The sequence below is a fragment of the Paramormyrops kingsleyae genome, chromosome 23, assembly GCF_048594095.1.
Source record: "Paramormyrops kingsleyae isolate MSU_618 chromosome 23, PKINGS_0.4, whole genome shotgun sequence".
NCBI lineage: Eukaryota > Metazoa > Chordata > Actinopteri > Osteoglossiformes > Mormyridae > Paramormyrops > Paramormyrops kingsleyae.
In genome coordinates, this window is record NC_132819.1 from 21,861,078 (window position 1) to 21,882,757 (window position 21,680).

Genomic DNA, 21,680 nt, shown 5'->3' on the forward strand with positions numbered 1-21,680 from the left:
TCATTCTAGCTGGTTTAGCTAGTCATCTAAGACCATCTTAGCCCATCTTAGGCCAGTTAAAACCAGCTACCAGCATAAGCTGGTTTTAGTTGGTTATTTCAGCAGGGTAGGCCTACGTATATCACTATCTAGGTCTTATACAATGGATTACTGGGTCCAGATCATCTCTATGAGAATATCTGGCCCTAGTCCAAAATGATGTTCAGTTCTGGGTCTACTCAATGTCTTCACCCTCTCTTCCACCGCTGAGCCTGCGCCAGCTCAATGACTGTGCTCAACCACCTCCATGTCCACACCTGGTCTTACTCAGCGTCTACGCCTGGTCCCAATCTGCCAGTTTGGCAGGAGGGGGGGGGGCATGCCACACATGTCAAGAATCTCCACCAGTTTTTCTCCCAGTTCCAAACCAGAAACAAGCCACCCTACGCTTTGGTCCAGCAGAACCAAATTCTTTCTCATTAAAGTAATATTCCAGCTGCCAGGGCCAGTTTGGAGATTTTCCTTGTTAAAGGAGACATCTGAATCCAAGTCTAGTAAGTGGTATAATAAATTAGAAGGAAAAGAAAGACAAAGACATTTGGTACAATTCTGAGGTGATGAAAGCATTGTCTTCCTGGATGGACATTGTCTGCCTGGATGGACATTGTCCATGAATGTCTGCTTCCTACTGGTGGCTGTTAAGTGTATCCATTGTCCAAGAACGGCATAATATAAAACAAAAAGTGTAAGATCAATAACACATTTTGTGTTCTTTACTGATTTAATCTTATACCCAACCTGGCACTTATATATGTGGACTGGCTGATAAAAAAAAAAAAAACCCATTTTGTTCCCTGAATTACTCCAGGTTCTTGTCCTTTTCATTGATCTCGGTTCAATATGTTCTTTTTGTTCTAGATCTCTTGCACAGATAAAAAAAAAAACCCCGAAAAAGTCAAAACAAATAAATGTCATGTGTGTTTAACGCAAGCAATGTGCTACCGCTGAGATAAGTATAAGATATATGTATAAGAACCGGCCTTCTCCCATAACTCTTCATCATCTGATGTGTTCCTACTATAGAGGTAAAGAGATCTGACGCTAGCCATGTGCTAAACTAGCCGTGTGCTAAACTAGCCATGTGCTACGCTAGCCGTGTGCTAAACTAGCCATGTGCTACGCTAGCCGTGTGCTACGCTAGCCATGTGCTAAACTAGCCGTGTGCTACGCTAGTAATGTGCTAAACTAGCCGTGTGCTACGCTAGCTGCTTTGAAAGACGAGGCTAATGTGTGAAGTGTTATTTCTCGCTTTCTGTGCTCTGTGTAGGACGGTTTTTCAGTGAATTAAAGCAAGTGCCACTAACATTCTTGATAAAATGTATCGAAATCTATGTGTCTTTAGTAAACAAACCTGATCAAAAACAAACCTGGTTTAGTTGATCTAGCACACAGGACGTAGATGGTTTTTCATTAGTGGCTATAGTTAGATGCACAAAAAAAAAGACATGACCAAAAACACAACATCTAGTACAAAGCTTTTAGATCTAAGCCAGCATGCAATGGATGTAGGCATGCACATATGCATACAAATGTGGACACACACACACACGCTTTGATGCAGTACGCAATTCCTGACCCCAATGTGACTGAAGCACGCGAGAAAACAAAATATTTCCTTCCATTAAGACAGACGTTTTCCTTGTTTGGATGTCCCAATGCTCTGGCTGGCGTACTTCCTGTGAAATCGTCCCCACAAGATTGCACGGTGATTGAAGTGTCCCTCTCAATTCCCCAACTCCCATGAGCCTCTGTGGCCGTGTTCCAATCTATCTTTGCAGTCCTGAGCTGTGTGTCTGTGATGAGCATCTCCACCCTATTAGAGCTGCTACCTTTCCCATTTTCAGAATGCAGATGGTGGAATAGCCCCATGATTGTCTCATATGCTGGTGCTTTTATTGTGATTGGTTGACTTGGCCCTGAAAATCCTCGGAGCAGGCAATTTTGGGGGCACCATAAGAATCACAGCGTGTGAATGCTATGGATGGTTAGAATGTAAGGAGGGCCCTATATACACATATATACAGTGAGTATGGCATCACTCTTGGTGCACGTCTTGTTGAGGTCCTGCCCTCTGAACTTACATCATGGGAAGGTGAAGCGTGTCGTGGCCCCGGCGCACTCTGAAGCGAAAAGACACCCGTACGACATCGTGACTACGAGTCATGGGACATGAGATTCAGGGGGCAGACAGGAAATGTTACTTGTTTTCCTGTAGCCATGCTATCGCTCCGTTAGCGTGCTAATGAGCGCGGGCCGCACAGCCTTCGCCGGCTCACCTGTCGCTGGCGTCCAGAGAGCTCTGGCCTGCCAGGGGGTGGTGCGCCGGAGCATTTGGGCCGCCAGGGGAGGCAGGTGCCGAGTTGCGTCCCAGGGAGTGCCTCCGGCTGCGACGCCGCTCCAGGCCTCGTCGCTCACTGCCGCCGCCCACGCTGGACCGCCTACGATCCTTGCATCCGGCGGGAGGCGGCTGAGTATCGTCATCACCGTCTTCATGCCGCAGGGTCGTCTGATGCGTGGGTAACAGTTGGTTACGATCATGGGGTTTTGCTCAGGTAGTAGGAGCCTAGTCCTCAAGGTCCGACCCACGAGGGAAAGCGGGAGAAGCAGACCTCGTAGATGTTGAACTGCTCCACCAAGTCCCGGTCTGTCGCCTTCCTGCTGAGGTGCCTCCGGGCCACGGCCTCCATGCCCTGCTCCTCCAGCGCATCCACCAGGTCATAGAAGGAGTCCTGATCTGGGAGGCCTGACAGCGTCTGCAATGAGAGTCACAGGGGTTGACCTTCAAAGGCTTTGCTATGAACTGAAGTGTAGCAGCTACGTGTTTCCTGTTTCTGTTCAATGACAACAGCGCCCAGGTTGATCTCCTGCAGGCTCTTCCAGCAGAAACACTGTAGGAGGTGCCGGTGCAGAGCGGACAGTTGTGTCTTACAGAGAAAGGTAGCAGTAAAGAGACAATGAACTCTAACTTGGTGTTTCCCAATCCAGTTCTCAGACAGTCCACCCGAAGCAAACAATCATGCAATCAAGAGCACCGAACACATGGTACAGGTATGCAGGGAGCTGGGAGGGAGCAAAAATGTGGACCGTCAGGGAGTGCCAGGAGTGGGGAATAAACCCCAAACCTGTCGGCGTGAGGCGGCAGTGCTTCCCAAAGCACCGTCCACCGTGTAGATACCGCCAGAGAGGGCCCATCTCTGACCTTGTTGATCAGGGTCATGGCGTAAACCAGCAGCTCCGTGTCCACTCCGTCCTTCTCGTCCAGGATCTCCATCGCGTTGGACCATAACTTGTGCCCTATGAGGCGGAGAGTCAGTTAGCATTCTAGCCTGATCCAGCCCCCTAGACCGGCGAGGCTCCACCCACCAGCCCCACCGCCCACCCCATCCATTAGGTTAGCTGCCTTCAAGACTGCTTCGGTTAGCAGCTGTGGTTACGGTGGCACCGGAAGGTGGTGGTTTCTAAGCCTGGCCAAGCTTCCATAGTGTGGGGGTTGAAACGTTATCACCGCCCCCCGATGAAATGTGATAATTGCTGTATGAGGGCCTGGGGTATTCAGGTTCTGAAGGTCGACCAGTAGCCACAGTCTGGACCAGGCGGGCTCCTGATTTATATCACCCCTTCCTCCAGTTAAAACCGGGAGAAGAGCCAGCGCTCTTTTCCAAGTCGCCCTACCCTCCCGAACCAGCAGGAGGCGGCCACAAGCTTATTGTTGGAAAGCGAAACAGGGAAGCCGAAACAGCTGTGTTGTGCCACTGACGGTGGTTCTAGTGTTTTCAGACTGCAGAACAAAATCAGGATGTCGGCAGCCCAGCCAAGCCGATCCACTGTGGGATCTGTAAAAACACGCAGCTCGCCAAATCTAAATATATATACATATACTGTCAACCCAGTACTTGTTAATACAGCCCAACAGTTCAATCAAGCTTTAGAGAAGCATGAATATAAATACACAAGTAATCAATGCAATACATTCTTTGGATATAAGTGAGGTTATCTCAGTGTCATATCTTATAAAGGGAACCTTCATCCACTACAGTCACTTTGCTAAATGCGTAACCTGACCCACCACCGGCTATTCTGAAGTGTAGAGGCACAGGTAACAAAGTCCACCTGTTACAGATGTCTGTGGCCATAGGTCAGGAAGGGGGGAGGGCAGGTTCACCCACTGTATACAGCCCCCAGCAAACTGACCCAACAGCACTTTGTTTATGTTTGGGTTCAGGGTTAAGTACTGAGCTCAAGGATACAACAGCATGACCCTCAAATGTCTCTTTTTTTGGGGGCTGTCCTGTCTCTCTTGTCTCTCACCTCTCTGGGTGTCCACGGCGTCGACGGCCTGGACGAGCAGAGGGGCGTTGGCCTCAGCGTACTCGACAAAGACCAGGAGCAGCTTCAGTGCGGTCTTCACCACCAGGCGAAACTGCGGGGAGAGAGAGAGTGGGAGAGAGGGACAGGGACAGAGAGAGGGGGAGAGAGAGACAGGGACAGAGAGAGGGGGAGAGAGAGACAGGGACAGAGAGAGGGGGAGAGAGAGACAGGGACAGAGAGAGGGGGAGAGAGAGACAGGGACAGAGAGAGGGGGAGAGAGAGTGGGAGAGAGGGACAGGGATAGAGAGAGGGGGAGAGAGAGACAGGGACAGAGAGAGGGGGAGAGAGAGACAGGGACAGAGAGAGGGGGAGAGAGAGACAGGGACAGAGAGAGGGGGAGAGAGAGTGGGAGAGAGGGACAGGGATAGAGAGAGGGGGAGAGAGAGACAGGGACAGAGAGAGGGGGAGAGAGGGACCGAGAGAAGGGAAGCGAGAGAAGGAAAGTGTAGGAGAGAAAAATGGAGGGAGGAAGAAAGTGGGAGAGAGGGAGAGAAAGATGGAGGGAAGAGGGAGAGAGAAAAAAGGACGAAAAGAGAAAGGGGGAGAGGAGACACACACACTGAGTGTCACTGAGTACCATTCTGCTATTCCAGCCACCCCCCCCCCCCCCCCCCCACACGATGACCCCGCTTCAGCAGCACAAACTGCAGAGCTGTATGTCAGCTACCAGAGAACTTCTCACAGGGGTATTTTAGGATGGTGTGAACAACCTACAATTCAGCTCTGGATGAATGGAAAAAAAAAACTTAAAAGGCCTACTGCATCCCAGACGGCCTTTACGACGGCGCTGGTCCGATCTGAACGCAGGACACGGCAGGATGAGTTATTTAAGGGTCACAGAACCCACCGAACTGCGCAAATTTAACTTGAGGCTCTTTAAAGAGGCTGCAGAAAGCAGCATGTTGTTGTGGCGAGGTCCATTCCGGGCCCAATAAACACGGAACCGCTTTTTAAAAGCGAAGAAGAATACGAATTAAAGGCGGCACTGTCTGATGAGCCGTCGACGAGAGTTTGGTGCTTCTGAAGATCGCGGGTGACTCCGCACACCCCCGGGCTCCCTGCCCCCTTCACGCTCACTGGGCCAATCTACTCGCTATGTGCCCCGCGGGGCCGATACTCTCCACTGTGTCCGTGTGCCGATGAGCAGCAGGCTGCCCCAGCTGCCCAGCGAAGCTTGAACAGAAGGCCTATCATGGCGGATGCTTGTTCGGAGGGAAAAGACGGCCATCAGCATCGAATAGCTGATGACAAAAACTGACTGGAGAGTCCCCACATGGGATGACGACATAGATTAAATGAGGATCATGGAAGTTTTACTTACACAAAAGTGTTCTGAGGGCAGAAGGAAAAATGATTGGTTCAGAGAGACAACCAATCAGATTGTAGAGGAGGTGGGTCCAAGCAACTAGAGGTGGTGGGACCAACCAATTAAATGTCTTGGTCACGCCTCCTCTAGTTGCTTAAACGAGTCACCCATATTACTATTGTTATCTTTCTCCAAAAGGTCTGGACCTTGTCCCTGTTATCAGAAGACTGCTGGTTCAAATCCTAGGGTTGGCAAAGTAATTTCACTACTCGGCCCTTGAGCAAGGCCCTTGACCCCCCCCCACCCCCATCTTTCCAAGGACTGTCTAACCCTCCTTACATGTAGACATCGCTTTAGATAAAAGTGGCTGCTAAATAAATTAAGGTCCGCTTCAGTTTTTCATCAGATGCTCCCCATTTCGATTTTATAATGAGTAAAAAAGCAACAGAGGTCAGCGCACTCAGATTACGCTCAACCCGCATTTTCAGGTGCAGCAGGAACACACCAGAAAGCTTGCAGAGAACCTTGGCGTGCCTCCAATATTAAGCAGAAAAAACAGGGCATTAATTTTAGTCACAATTAAGAGTCACGTTTCCCTAAGTCAGAGCCAAACCTCAACGAACAATGATCATGGCTAAAGGGATCATTTAAATGCTCAAAATATCGGCTCCCATAAGTCACAGATGGGCCTTTCAGTCCACATATTATTTTTATTTTTCTGAGGACAATTGATTCCAGATTGTGATCAAATGTCAGCTATAATGATAACAACAGACTGTTCATTTTGCAAGGAAAGAATGTTCTGTCAAAAGCTGCTGTAGTAAACACAGGCTGGCCCGCTTGCAAAAACAGAACAGCTCAGTTTACTGTTATTAGGAGTAACTCACGGCTTTAATCCACCAACGAAGCGCATATCTGATAAGCTTTTTGTGTTCCCTTCCCTGAAGAGCCCCTTCAAAAACATATAGAGCAGGAGCTGCATCTAGATCCCTCATAAAGTTCACGCACAGCTCCAAGAGAGGGCCAGGGTACAACCTGGTATCACCCAGCAGGCTCGCCGGTCGCCTTCGTACCTTCGATCCGACGAGGGAGTAGAGCCATTGGATGGTCTCGCTGTGACCTATGACCCCGTTCATTCCGTCCACATAGAGCATGATCTGTCCCAGGGCTGCAGAAGGAAAAGGGAGGGGTCAGTCACTGGAGGACAGGGAGATCCACAGGGAACATTGCATGGAGGTCCATAGTGCAGGATGGGACAAGTGGAGTCCCCTGTTTTACTGACTGGTGCATCTGGGGAGTTTAAGACCCAGGGGAATCCAGAATCCCTAAATTACCCAGAGATGCTTAATGAACAAGCAGGTTTTCAGGCCTTTCTCAATATGCGTACTTGACTGTACTTGTATACCCATTTTGCTTCATCTTCCAGTGCCGAAGACTAGTTCCAATACTAAGAACATAAATACAGAGGATAGTTAAATGTCAATTCATGCCCGTCCCTAAATATCAAGGATACATGGGTTGCATCCTGACCAAATGAGAACAATCCCATGATTCACTGTGCAGCAAGTTCGTTCTTGGGATGCAAGTGGGCAAGACCGCAAGTACGATCTTCGTGCTCTTGGTGTTGAGAATCACCCAATGAGCCCCATCTCCCTCGGCCAAAAGTGACGGAGGTGAACTTCAGAAGGACCTGAAAGTGTCCGAGGTGAATGACCCCTTGGAAGGCGCTTAAGCAGCCAGCAAGTTGGGGGGGGGGGTGCAGCGAGCGGTATACAGAGGAAATCCTCAGACTGGTCCAATTTCCGGAGCCCCATGCTCAGACATCGAGAACGGTGGTCCCAGAGGGTTCTGGGGGGAGAAACTGTCGGCAGGGCCTGAAGACAGCAGGACTGGAGAAAAAATAGACCTCCGTCCAGCCCGCAGTGAGCCACCTGTCCAAACAAAGCCAGGGATCCCCCGGCATGCGTTCACCATGTCTGCTCCCTTCCAAGTCGATTGGCTGACATGGTTGATGAAAAGAGACTCACATTCCTTACTCATCAACACGGATGGATTCTCCATACAGGACCGACTCAGGCCTCGCAGGCACCATCAGCCAAGGGCACCGCTGCAGGGTCCCTCAAAGGGCTTATACCAGCACCTTCAGATTTGAGGCCTGTGCCCTTAATCACTATGCCCCCTGCTGCCCATTTTAAATACTTCATGAGTGAAAGCAGTTGACAGAATAATAATACATCAGTATGACTAGATGGCAATTAACCAATTTGTACATCCCAAAAACCTTTTGCTTATTTCTGAATTCATAAGGTCATGGGAGCGGACGGCTTAACGCTATTCAATCACATTTAGCCGGCATCCTAACGCTCGGCACATTATGAGCCCCAATCTGCTGGTGGCCAGGCGGACCTGCACGACTTGAGTGGCACCGAGGTCCGTTCGCGCTCCAGATAGCTCCGATGAGTTTTTCCATCACAGCCGCGCGCGGACATCCAGAGTCGGCAAAACATGGGAGCCAGAAAGACACACTGAACACTGTTTCCGACGTTACATAACGGGGAAAACTCGCAATCGGCAGGGAGGATGATGGGAATGATCCTGTCCTGACCTCCACAGCCTCAGATGGGGCTAATGCCCATTAAATCAGTGAGACATAAGCACCCCCCCTTCACATGGAAACAATGGCAACCAGATCCAAGGGCACTAAACCCCATTTGCTTCAGTCTTAATGAGTTACGGCTGCTGATTTTTAACTGTGGTTCAGCTGCAGATTTTGGGGGGGGGGGGGGGGTTGGTTATGGAGGAGATGAGCTTCAAAACATTGTGAAAAATCGACCCAGACAACAGAGCGTGATCAGTAGACCACTGTTAGGTCCAGTTCCATCCGGAGCAGACCAAGAGCGACCCCTTTGAGGAAAAGATTGGGACCGAGGTGGTGGTGCTGGGGGGGGGGAGGGGGGGTTATGGGCTTGGGGCTCGCGTGTAATTCCAGATAAAAGGCCTGTCAGGAGAGTCCGCCCGCTTCCTCCCATCATGCTTTGCTGCCCCCGGCCAGAGTAGCGGTCGGGCCTGATGCTATTAATCTTCCCGCGACTGACTGACGCGGGGGCGGCCAGGGAGCACGACGCAATCCTCGGGGGGGGGGGGGGGGGCCAAGGGATGGATGGCAGAATCGCAGCCTTTACGCGCATCACTGTTTTCCACATGTGAACCTCCCGGGGACCTTCTCGCTTCCAGCCCGAGAGCACGCGTGCAGTTACTACAGAAGGCAATTGTGATTAGGGGGGCTTAGCGTGTCCGCGGTACAAGGATGGGACACAGAGGGACGTCGGCCATGCCGAGACGGACAGCGCACGCAGCTCGCATCTGGCACGGTGATAGCCATTTTTGCGATGATTGTGTTCTATTTCGGCTGCAGCAGTTCACTTACACCGTATCGTATCCCCGCCAGGTCATGGGTTTGAATCCCCGCAGCATCGGTAAAAACAAATCCAGCAGCTTCGTACCAGAAGTGAAATGCTTAACAGAGACACACCCTGTATCCCCGACCACAGTGCACGTTCTCTTCGGGTCTCTTCTCGGAGTGACCTTTGACCTGTCCCCTGTCGTGAAAGTGGTCTGGCAGCTGGCCCCCACAGTACCGCAGGCACAACCGGGCTCCACTTTGACACACCTGTTGAGCTCGATTGAACCCATCAGCAACACTAAGAGGACCGACGCGCAGCTGAGCACCTATGGCGAGGAAGGAGGGGGCCAGCTGAGGGGGGAGGGGGAGGCTGGCAGACTTCAACTGAGCTGGACAGAAAAGCACTGCAAGATGTGGTGCTTGTACATGCTGACACACCCACACACACACACACACACACACGTTTGTATTCATATCTTCATGGGGACTCTCCATTCAATTCTGTGGATACAACCCTAACCCCGACAATGACAGCCTGACCCCTACCCAGCCCTAACCTTAATCATCAATAACAGGTTTTTATCGCATTGCTTGGACGTTTAGTCCCCACAATGTAACGTACATCTGACCCCCCCCCATACACATACACAGCGCCTGTACCCCCCACACTACTTTAACATTACAGCACAGTGGCTTCACATCTCCAGGGCTGTGGTCAGCAGCGGTCAACAGATTGGGTGACACAGGCGGGTGCCGTCTTAGCAAACCACCAGTGCTGAACAAAAACCCCCCTGGTGCCGACGGTGAAGCTTGTCTATGGCTCCACAGGGGCATCCCATCCAGGGTGTCCCCACCTGTGACTGCCTCCATGCCTAGAGCGGATGGATGGATGGATGAAATACATGAAATGTTAAGCTAATGCTCACCGATGGGCGGGTAGGGGTGAAAGGGGGAGGGGGGGGGCTTGTTTACTTTACAGAATAGAAGCAGGAACAGCAGAAATGGGATACAAGAGTGGAGGAAGCGAAAAGTGGAGTGCTGACGTTATGTTATATAGCGCCTTGCGGTGTGGTGAGGTGTGGCCTGTTTCCCACATGGTCAAGCCTGTAACTGCCGCTATAAGTCACGCGTGGCACAGTGGGCCGCGATCCCACATCCGCCCGGCTGCCCAGCTCCCCTTTCACTTAAATATTTACAGTTCCATTATCCCAGAGCTGTTCACTTTGTCTCTTTTTCCGCCTCCCCCATCCGAGAGGGAAGCCCCCATTCAGAACTCCACACCCTTCAGAGAGTCAGGCTCATTTTCCTAGTGGAATGTCCGGCTCTTTCATATGAACGAAACCGTAAGCGATGTAGGGGCTAATGAGGCTGCTAATTAATATAATCAGGATTTCTGAACATGAATAGCATTCTGCTAACCCTCAGAGATCATGACGTGGTATATCCAGTCAGAGCCCCATGCAGCGTCAGTGTCTGTTTGGTATGAAGCTTCATTTGAGCCTCTGAGTTACATTCCCATGCCGTCTGATTACTGCAATTATCTTATTTTCATCTTTTAATTTCAGCTATTACCGTATTCTTGTTATGATTGTTAATAACGAAACTCCCAGATCAGCTGTTCTTAGTCTGTGCTGATGATGCAGAGCCTGCCTGATCCACCTGTCTGTGCTGATTACAGCAACTCATTCACATCTAACAGGAGCCTAAGACACAGAACGCCCATCTCCGTCCTGATCGAGCACCAACCTGATCTCTATGTTTAAAGTTTTATGATTTGAATACATCAAATATGAGAAGATCACATGTTTTTCGTGCCAGCCTGGGTGATGAGGAGTTAACATCTCGTGACATTCCTTATATGTGTGTGTGTGTGTGTGTGTGTGTGTGTGTGTGGGCGGGGGTGGGGGGGGAGACCATGGGATTGGGGAAGAAGCAGACTGGAATAGAAAGGGAGGAACTGAAGAACGAGAACGAGAAGAATGAGACGGAAAGGAATGCGGGATTTTGGGTGAAACGTTAGGTGAGAAACAAGGAGAGATAAGTGAGGAAAAGCATGGAAGGAGAACAGAAGGGCCTCTAGCGCGACAAGGTCATGATAGGGTGCATTATGGGTAAATCATAAGGCATGATGGGAGATTACGAAGAGCTATTCCAGTCCGCAGTCTCCAGTGAGAAACCAGTTCACAGAGCCATATACTGAGTGCGTGACGCCTGCTCCCAGGGCTCCCATTATACTAATCGGATCGGGGGAGCTGCTGTACCTCAAACGGCTGGGAATGGTGCCGATCGGGAGGCTGATACGCTGTGATTCACCAGATCCTACAGCCAGAAGATATCATGCTAATCTTTTAACAGAGCCTGATTAACCTGGTAATAAGTAACTGCAGCAGTCCTTTGCCAGTCACTCTCACGGACACGTTTTGGGAACGGAGGACAGGGTAGCGGAATGCACAGCTACCACACGCAGAGAGTGCGTCACTCTACCGCTCACTTTTCTCTAAGGCGGCCGCCAACAGTCAGGGCATGGACAATAAGTGAGGGCGATGGGCCATTAACCGCCTGCCGTTTGTTTCCATATAAGCCGCACACATCCGCCCAAGCCATCGGCCCGGTAAAGGAATGAAATCAGGCCCCTTTTGCCTGGTAAGGTGTGGAGACGAGTGCAATGTAAGTCCTGCCACAACTGCAGTGTTCAGAGACCAGAAGTCTGTGTTTGGGGCTGAGAGGAGCAGTGTGGGAGGGGCTGGGGGCTTGGGGGGGGGATGGAGGGCAGACATGAGCCACAAGCCACTGACCAGCAGCTGGCTCTCTCAGGCATGACAGATGGGCCAAGATCAGTATTTAAAGACCAAAAACAAGCAGGAAGTCTGAAAAATCCCCACTGCCCGTCTCTTCCAGTGCTCAGGGGGCGGGGGCTCCCTACGTTATTTTACAGTATGTGATTTCAGCATGTTGAATCCTTTCATGCCCCGTCTGCATTGCTGACTATTTACTGTTAGGATTCAGGAAGTCAGCTTTAATATACATCTATTCGCATGGATTTATGTATGCACTGATAGCTATGGGCCACAACACCATTTTAAATATATAGTGGTGTATGTTTTGGCACGGGGCACCCCGGACAAAGTACGTTTCCTTCAAGGATGCATTTTCTGTTTGGAGCATGTGGTTTTCAGCGCCATGGCGACGCCAGGAGTCGCGTTCCAGAGGCCCGTGGAGGTTCATGGGCGAGGTTTCTTTCTGCTGGGGGGGTAATGCCTGCCATGAGTGTCTCCCTGCCGTTGGAGATGCACCTTCCCTTCAGCCATGGGACTCTCACAGTCCCGAGGTCCCCACGCTGGCCGGAGGCAGACAAGGCAGTGAAGGCATATAGCTCACATATAGCTCTTGTCCTGCAACCTGAGTTGCGACGTTCTAGACGCATTTCACTGTGCTTGAGCTTTGTACCCTGACACTATTCGTTATTGCTCACTCAAGGACGAGGTCTCAAAGCACCGATCTGCAGGTTTAATATCACCCGGTAAATGTTTTTAATTCATTACTGAATTTCAAGATTTAAAAAAGATGCAATGTCTATGTTCTGCTAATCTGCAGGACCCTCTACCGCAGGAAGCATGACAAGCCATTTTTACCCCAGAGAATCGTCTTCTCCTATATGTGCCTGGAGGTCTTTGTCTGGGTCAGGTGGTGGACAGAACCGTGTGACCTAGGGGTGGAAGGATGCAGCGTGGGGGGCTTTATTAGGGTAAAAGAGGGGAGGCAGGTTTGACAAAAATGGAAAACAAAGGACAACAAATGGGAGACACCTAGGGGAACAAAATGGGCGTTGGGTCTAGGGAAGATTACAGTGGGCGCAGAATTAGGCAAAGGGATCTGGCCAAGTGGTCTGCAGCCTGTGAGAGATAACAGAAGCCAATTTTATATTACTGTAATTCAGCACCGGGATTGGCCCAGGCTAGTCACATGACTTTGCCCTGCCCCAGAATGGCCACGCCCCTTCCTTATACTCTCATGGGAGTTTCTGTTTGTTTTCCTCTCTCCCAGTTCTTTTCAAGCTGGATTTATCACCTAGATGATTTATCAGCTATATGCTGCTAGCTGTGCCCATGGTCTGAGTATTTAATTAAAATGAATTCACTTAAAACCCTTCTGACGGGTTACTGAGTAATGCTGTGAAAAAGCCTGTCTGCCATTCAGGGTGAGCAGGCGTCTGGCCAAGGAGGCGAGCGGTGGCCCAGGATGAGGGAAATACTTATCAAGTGCAGCCATGAGGCTCGGGGGAGAGAAGGTGGGGTTTTGTGAGGGTCTCTGTTTATTGTAATTTACATTAGGGGCCTCAGTGATGAACGCTCTGCTTGATTGGTGCTCCCTGTGTGTGGTCCGGGTCCAGTGACACACGCCAGTCTCGAACCCCTCCACACGCGAGCCCTCCACCCCCCCCACCTTCTCCTCCGGGCGTGTTTACACTGGCGGGTCATGGCGGCATCATGTTTCCGCGCCAGCCGCTCCGCGGTGCTCCTGACGACGCTCAGGAGGGGGGGGGGGGGGAACCGGACGGGCAGATGGGGCCCAGGGGAGTCACATCCTGACGCCCAAGGGGGAGCCGGCGGGGTGTCCATGGGAAACACCCCTCACCACAGGGGTTGCCCCCGCGCTGTCGGGACTCCGTCGAGGGGGGATTCTCACGCGGTCGCGCAGCTGGGCTGGATGAGGACCAAATCTGGCGGGAGGCTGTGGAGGTGAGGACTGGGGCAGACGAGGATAAACTTTAAAACAATGATTTATACGCGCACTGTTTCCCTTGGCCGAAGTCTCAGGGATATCTGTCTGCTTCCCACAGTGGATCGGCCATCACTAAATCCCGGTGCGAGGACGGTCCATGTGACCTGCGCGAACAACAACAGGTATAAGCGTACGCGTGTCGGGGCCACGTGCGACCCGCTCTGAACCGTGCGTCCAAAGCCCGGCATCTCCTGTGACTGGCTCCCCAGGTCAAATTACACGAATGCAAGTGTTTCTCAATCCGGTCCTCAGGGAGTCAGAGCTGCACCATGTTTTTGCTCCCTCCGAGCCCCGAGGACACTGCACTAATGCGTACACAGAAGAGCTGATACAGCAACGGATACACAAATAAACGAACACGTGCCAACAGATGGGAGAAAATCAAGTAGAGAAAAGTGAGCAGGGTTCAGTATCTCTCAGCCCCTCCAGGAACAACATCCCATAAACCCTCCCCCTCACAGGCCAGCCCCTCTTTTTGTGGGTTTTGTGGGTTATTCAAGGTACCGGAGGTCCCTTCTCTCTTTGTTCTCTGCACCTGCACTGGGAGTCGTTGATCATGACACCCTATCTATGAGGACTTGTCTGTCTTTCCCCCTGCATCAGGAGATGGACAGTCTTGCGTCTGACAAGGAGCCCACCCACCTACCTATCCATTCATCCATCCATCCATTCATCCATCCATCCATCCATTTTCTATACCTTTATGTCCTATGCAGGATCATGGGGGCCCAGTACAAATGTCTGTTTAAATTGAGTCCTATCTCTAAGAGGCCCAGTCTCTGACTCGAGAGTCACATCTAACCTGGAGTCATGCCTGTGACCAAGAAATCCTATCTGTAAGACGCCAGGCTCTCTGTCTGTCCTGTGTCCGCTGTGGAGCCACGACTGTAAGACAGAGGTTTAATACGCCCTTGTGAGCAGAGGGGGGAGCAGATGACATCATTCAGTAGAAATACGGTACCTCTGAGGATGTAGTTCTGGTAGTTCTGGTCCGCTTCTGCTCCCACCTTTATTAAACACGTCAGGCCCTCGGCCATGACAAACTCATGGACCAAGTCTTTGTCATCCTGAAAGGCAGCAGGGATGCAGCATGACACATACACCCAACAACACAGAAGCCTTACCAAGGGGACCCCCCCACCCCCTGCAGGTAATAGACAATTACACGAAATTTGCAACAATTTAGTAAGAACCCCCCCCCACCGGGACAGTAATTTTACTGAGCCCCCCCCCCACTCCCCACATTGTGAGACCCTCCCTCTGCCCCTCCCTGCCTGCATCCTGCTGTTATATGGCTGTATTTACATTTAACAGTAAAAGAAAAAGAGAGATTTAACTAAGAAAGAATCATTTTTTTTTTTTTAATTCTGAGGTGTTTTTATTAATGTGATGTTTTTCGCTGGGAGTCAGGCTGTCCTGGCGGGGGGAGAGCAGCCCTGTGCAGCTGCACATTTCCGAGCCTTATTTAAAACGCCAGCGGTGCAGTACCAGGTCTGTACGCTGTTCTGTGTGTGAGGGCCACAGCTTAGTGTCCTACACCTGCCTCATAACTGGCTCTCGGACAGCCAGAGGTCATGTTACAGGCCTTATAATCTGTCCGGGAGGGAAGCAATTGAAAGGATGAGCCCAAAGGCCCCACTTCCGGCATGCGAACCTAAGAACATGGTCACATGACATGCTCTGCGACCCCTTCCCTACTGTGAGCTTTTCCACAATTACACGGTGCCTGGAAAGAGATACACCGTACACCAAAAACAAATGACAAGTACAAGACACAAAAGAGTCAGCACAATATCACTGAAGTTCTAGCAATTTCATCTAAAGCGTCTTTAAATTGTTATCCTTTAATACACTTTAAAATTTTACTGGAGCAATTCAGGTTAAGTACTCTGTTCTAGGGTACAACAGCACAGCCTGTTTTAAAATGTTCCGCTGAACATTGACTCCTGGCTCCCAGTGCACTTGTTAAATTGTCCTGGCACTAAGAGTACTAACAGCAGTGGGGGATATTCCATTATCGAAGTGCGATATTGGTCACGGAGCTTTCAGTCGCACTGAGGCTGTCCCTGGAACAAACATACATCTGAACTGAGAGCAGAAACGGGGGAGGGACGACAGGCGGGGGGAAGTTAACCCTAACCCTAACCCTAACCCTAACCCTAATGTCCCCTCAAAGCAGGGAAGACATGTTCACAGAAATAAAGACTTTAACTGAGCTGTCCCCCTTTTGTCCCCAGGACAGCTGTGGGGACATGGCGTGCCTCAGCGTGACCTCACCTCACGCTGCACACAGTCTGCCCTGCTCTACCCTCTGTATGGAGGTGACGGTTTGGCCACCATCTTTTCACACAGCTCTGTATGGTTCTCCTTAAACATTATCATATAGTACAAGGGGCCCTGTTAGCATCCCAGTAGCTAATTCCTTTAGCTTATCATTAATAGTACCATATAGTACATGGGTTCTGTTAGCATGCTGGTGGCTAATTGTTTTAGCTTATCGTTTTATAGTACCACATAGTACATGGGCTGCGTTAGCATGCTGGTGGCTAATCTTTTTACATTATTTTTTCTTTCAGAAGAGAGATAGCCTAACTGTGTAAATATGTTAACCGCTCAGAAACTGGTGTCACACAACTGTACAGAAATAGATCAATGAATAGTTTAAGAATTTTCCGAGTCGACGAACGACACGGAACACAGACATTACAATCTGTCACCACTGAGACAACGGGCTTTGTGTTTCTCCGACTCTGTGACCTTCTGGTCGCGGAGAATCTGTCGGCAAACGTTTCCGCTCAGCTGCTCGGGACGCTTTGAGACCTACTGTCCCAGCGAATCGGAAACAATCAGCTGCCGGGGGCCACCGACCCCCCAGTGGGTGTTGGCATTCAGCACGTGCGAGAGCTTTCGTGTGTGTGTGGCTGTCTGCTTGTGCATCAAGGGCAGATGTTCTGTGGGGAAACACGGTAAAAAGCACAATAATGAGAACCTTGATTTTACCTGGAAGATCTGCTTCAGGGAGAATAGAGCTCTTCTTAGCTCTCGTCCATTGGAGTTGTAGAGTTTCTCTGTATAGAGGGTAAGGAAGAGAGAGAGAGTGTAAATTTAAAATCATGATGCTTATCCATTAACGCACTCTGAATTATTTCTTACAGGCCAGTATATTGGCGTACTTGGACAATCGGGGCACGTTTTTACTCCCTGTCTCCTCTAGGGGGCGTGGAAGCACAGCAATCCATACAATACAGTAGGTAGGAATGAACCTGACGCATGTCTGTAACGATCGCTTGTGTAAAGCGGCAAACGTCACATCTTAAGGAATTCCCGGGCAAGGAGAACTGGACCTGTCGGAAGGAGTGTCCCGGGGGCCATAAAGGAGGGCGGGCCCCCCAGCGTTAACGAGAAGGGGTCCTGTGTGACCCTGAGCCCCGGCCACAGACAGCAGGGGGGCACTGAGAGCCGCCCCGCAGCAGCAGTGTGGGCAGGGCGGCGGATTCCTGAGAGCCGCGGCGAGCGATGCCAGTCCCGCTCACACACGGCATTCTCACTATGCCACAGCGAAAATTATATGACCGTTATTTGGAAACCGGGCCCTTTCCCATCCAGAATACATCATTACCATCCCACTGCAGACAACAACAGTCCGCTCTCCCGTCTCTGAAAGGCCCCATTCCATTGACGGCGAACGTTAAAAGAACGAAAGGGATGCTACCCGGGCCCCGCAGACACGGGGGGGGGTTTGGGGGCGGAGCCAGACGGACAGGAGCTGCCGTCCAGACGAGACGAAGCGAGGAATAGCGAAAGTCGGGGAGACCACAACCTCTGCAAAACAACTCGTAAAAAGCAGACATTCGGCAGTGACGCCGAGGCCAGGAGGGAGGAACGTTAAATGTACGTCTAAAAAAAAAAAAAACAAAAAAAAAACCTCTGTTCATTTGACCATAAAGAATGATTTACCAGAAGGGCTCCAGAAATAATCAGGAGGTCAGTGGTTCTGAGCAGAAAAGAACACCAGAAGGGCAAAAAAAGTGCTTTGTCTTCACCTTGAGGTCAAAGCCCACATTTTTACCCCAAAATTGGCATTAGTGCCCAAACATTAATAAAGGCTGGTAATGTAATCAGCTGAAGCCTTTTCCCAAAAGACACGTTTCACAGACAATCGCAGTGGCTCAGTGAGCAGTCCGCTTGCCGTAATTCACTCGCTCGGCCCTTATGGAACCGCTTCGTTTAGGGACTCCCTTTAAGTGCCTGTTCCCGCGTGGAACCTGATCCCGTTTTTTCTCGCTCCCATCAACGCCGCAGTCCGAACCAGCCTCACCCCTCTCACACTCTTAATGAGTCCCGTCTTTCAGAAACGCTAACTGTGACTGGTAACCAGACTGGGACAAATGGGCTAACATGCTCTTTGCTGGCCCCCTGCCAAGCTGCCCCCCCCCCGACACACACACACACACACACACACACACAAACGGCCACATACACACTGAAAGTGCGAACTGTCTCTGAGGATTACTGTCCCGGCGTGAGGAATGCACAGCTCACACGCACCATAAACCCTACATAGGTGGGCCATCCTGAGGGAGGGAGGAAGTAGCTGGGGGGGGCAGAAGGGGTTCATGGGAGCAAAGCCCCTGGGGCTCACTGGGACATGATGTCCGGGTTCCGCACTGAGGCCTGCGACAGGAATGCCCCCCCCCCATAAAGGCACACCAATCATTACTGAGTAACCTGGTTTTTCTCGTCCTGCCGGTTGCCCTGCGTTCATGACCCCGTAATGACCAAAAGCAGAACCAGAACCAGAAGTCAGTGATCATCCTGACAGGTGGACAACTCCAAGAGGGAGACCCAACGCCGCATTAGGTCCCTGTAGACCTGATTGTGGGCCTTGGGGTCTCGCACATGTTCGGCACAATGGGGGGAAATTCTGAGCCGAAGGCGTCTGCAGGTGGGACTTCATTAGCAGCTACGGCCGGAGACTTTTCCACAGCTGAGGGGAGACGCTGGATCTCAGTCAGACGCTCTCAGTTTAGGAAGGAATGCCGGAGGGCGAGCGGAGAGCCAGCGGCTGGGAGAGCGAGCCGCAGGCCGGTTGTTCCCGCTGCCGTCAGGGGGATCGAGATCCGAGAGGGACGGAGGAATGAGTAGATTTTGTAATGTGAGAGAGACAGAACGGAACCAGGGTTGCGTGTGCCCGCCCGCCCGCTTGGGTGTCAAACGCGATAAGGCTCACACTAAACTCGAATATACGTGCGCTGGCTTTTCCTTTCACAGACTGACTCTCCGTTTCCGACTCTCTGTCATTTTCCAGACATAAAACCGACCCGGTATAAGGCCCGGATTGCCGAAAGGCTCAGCATTACGGTAGTTTCTTTAACTAAATCAGTATGTTTGTCACAGGCGATTAGCAGGCACAAGGCTAAGCTAAACAACCCGCCCGCTAATCTAAAATGTCACATCTGAAAGTTCTTCAACCCACAAGACTGAGTCACCTAGGCCTGCAGCCCGAGAGAGACACAATAACGGCTTGGCAGGAGCTGCACGTTAAAGCACACAGCAATGGAGGCAGGAAAGAAGCCCGGAAACCAAGAGTGGGTGGGACTGCCGTCAATCACAGTAGAGTAACCAATGGGGTAATTCCACTTGGTAATTGATGCCATAAAACAATCCCGCCCACCACAGGTTTTATAGTTTTGTGTTTTTTCCATCCCTGGTGGGGTCTTCTCAGTTTAGCTGAAGCAAGGCATGCTGTTCAGTTAGAGAGATCACTAGCTACCGGGCGCTGCAACCCAACAGGGCAAGAGGACGCAAAGCTGTTGTTTTGCTGAACGTCCATGCTGCCGCTGCCTTATGGCTGCCGGGGCCAACTCCCTCAGGGCAGCTGTGACAAATATAGATGGTGAACGTTGGCTGGGAGCTGTGAGAGGGCTGGGAGTGAGGGTCACAGATTCTCTCTGAGGTGAACGTGGTTGTCCTCAGTGGCGATCTCACTCTGCACAATGATGCAGTTTTAAAAATAGTGGAATCGTGGGTGTAGGCTTTGCAACGTGAGGCCTTTGAAGCCAGAACTGATGCCTCTTGACTCGTGCTAGCTGTCACCCTCGTGTACCCTGAGTTTTACTCATCTTCGGTACTGATTGGCTGAGGCTTGTGACCTGGAAAACACGTGAGGAACCCTGCTGTTGTACCCTTGAGCTTTTAGTGCTTAACTTGCTTTGTTCCACTAAAATCATCTAGCAACACAGGGTTTTAAAAAGCAATAGTTAAGAAGTCAACTGCAGCCATTAGGCAAATGCAGAGCCCCACAATTACAAAACACAAGGCCTTTGGTCGTTTACGATGCACCTGACCTCTGCAGGGTCTCTAACAATCAAACCCAGTGTAACTCTGCAGGTTTTACTCCCCTAAAGAACAATCGCTCTTAGACCTGTGCTCTGGGCCCCCTTGGCTGTTCCAGATCATTTCCTGACCACTGGTTCACCTGCTCTACCTAATAATGGGCTCGATGAATAAAGTACTGTAGTCTGACTTACAGTAAATCACGCAGTTTATTCCCTGTTGTCCATATGAGAAGGTTCTCGACACCTGAATGAAAGAATGATGGCTGCAGCTGATGTACTTTGCATGAAAAAGGCAGCTTCTGGTATGCAGGCCAGGTGGGCATCGGGCACTCAGCCCCCCCCCCACCCACCCCCACCCTGTGCATGTCCTCTCAGGCACCCCGCTTCAATGCCGAGGACCTCAGCCATGCACTTCCACGAACACGAAACAAAGCAGACGGAAAATTCACAGAAAGGCGATTCTCTATCCCCCCTGAAGCACATGCGTCCTCAGGTTCACGCCATGTCCAGCGTGGCCGCACCCATTCCGATTGCGTGCCCATCCATCTCCAAGTCTACATTAGACACTTGGCACGTGCCGCCCAGTGGCAAAGATCATTCCGTGGCATATAATTTCTTAAAGAAAAAAACACCCGGTGTGAAAAAATTAAACTTGTGATTTTCATTTTAAAAAAAGCCGTTTTTGAAATTCCCCTTTAACGTCCTCCAAAGCTGGAGGAGTCCCGAGTGCAGTGAGCAGTGGAGAAGCTTAAAGCTTCGCTTCACAGTTCAGCCATAATTAAACGCCCTCTCTGGAGCAGCTTCTTAAGCACACTTCTATATTAAGTTCAGCTTCACTATATTCTCTCTTTCTTCGGTTACTCGCCGCTCTTATAGCTTACAGTGTTTACACTTTCAGCCATTTGTAAAACTGTTTACTGAGGCTGTTCTATTTGAGGCTTGGATTTGAACTTGTAACCATGTGGCTCAAAGGGTGGTCTGTGAACCATTTAGCCACCTGCTGCCCCCCTGCCCCTAATGACTCTCCTGAGCTGGTTCACGATCCCCCCCCCCCAATGGAAAGCCATCTCCATAATCATCTTCCGTACCAAGGGGGAGGTAACAGGACCTCACCTGAGGATCAGAGGGTAGATCTAGTTTCCCTGTCTGCTAGGGTAGGGACACCCAGCCATAGCCTTGCTGAATGGATGTTGGCATGATCGTATTGCCAAAAAAACAATAGTTTCTTTGCCCACCACATACCATGCGTTTATGTTTATCTCAGTCTCTCTTAAGGGGATACAAACACAAGCACAGACTGTATGCCTGTTTATCTGATCATCTGTTCCTGGAGATCACAGCAAACCAAGGCGCGAATTCCATGAACATGGTCAATTCTGATGCTCATCCTGAATAAATGCACGTGTTTGCTTTTGCTTGTAAGAGGAGCAATGTTGAAGAGAGA

The 21,680-nt window shown here is 50.7% G+C and overlaps 1 protein-coding gene across 8 annotated transcripts in view; it reads right to left on the reverse strand.

Annotated features, from left to right (window-relative positions):
- LOC111846925 (FH1/FH2 domain-containing protein 3-like) overlaps positions 1–21,680 on the reverse strand; it is a 90,898-nt gene that overhangs the window by 31,732 nt on the left and 37,486 nt on the right. For 6 of the 8 annotated variants that reach the window (XM_023817665.2, XM_023817661.2, XM_072706145.1 and 3 more), the window contains 8 exons: positions 16,899–16,966; positions 14,860–14,965; positions 6,787–6,881; positions 4,348–4,459; positions 3,239–3,333; positions 2,649–2,792; positions 2,316–2,545; positions 2,121–2,159 (listed from right to left, as the gene is read on the reverse strand). In XM_023817665.2, coding sequence (XP_023673433.1) covers positions 2,121–2,159; positions 2,316–2,545; positions 2,649–2,792; positions 3,239–3,333; positions 4,348–4,459; positions 6,787–6,881; positions 14,860–14,965; positions 16,899–16,966 — 889 coding nt within the window. The remainder of the gene's footprint in view (positions 1–2,120; positions 2,160–2,315; positions 2,546–2,648; positions 2,793–3,238; positions 3,334–4,347; positions 4,460–6,786; positions 6,882–14,859; positions 14,966–16,898; positions 16,967–21,680) is intronic. The other 2 variants (XM_072706148.1, XM_023817666.2) reach the window with 1 other exon arrangement.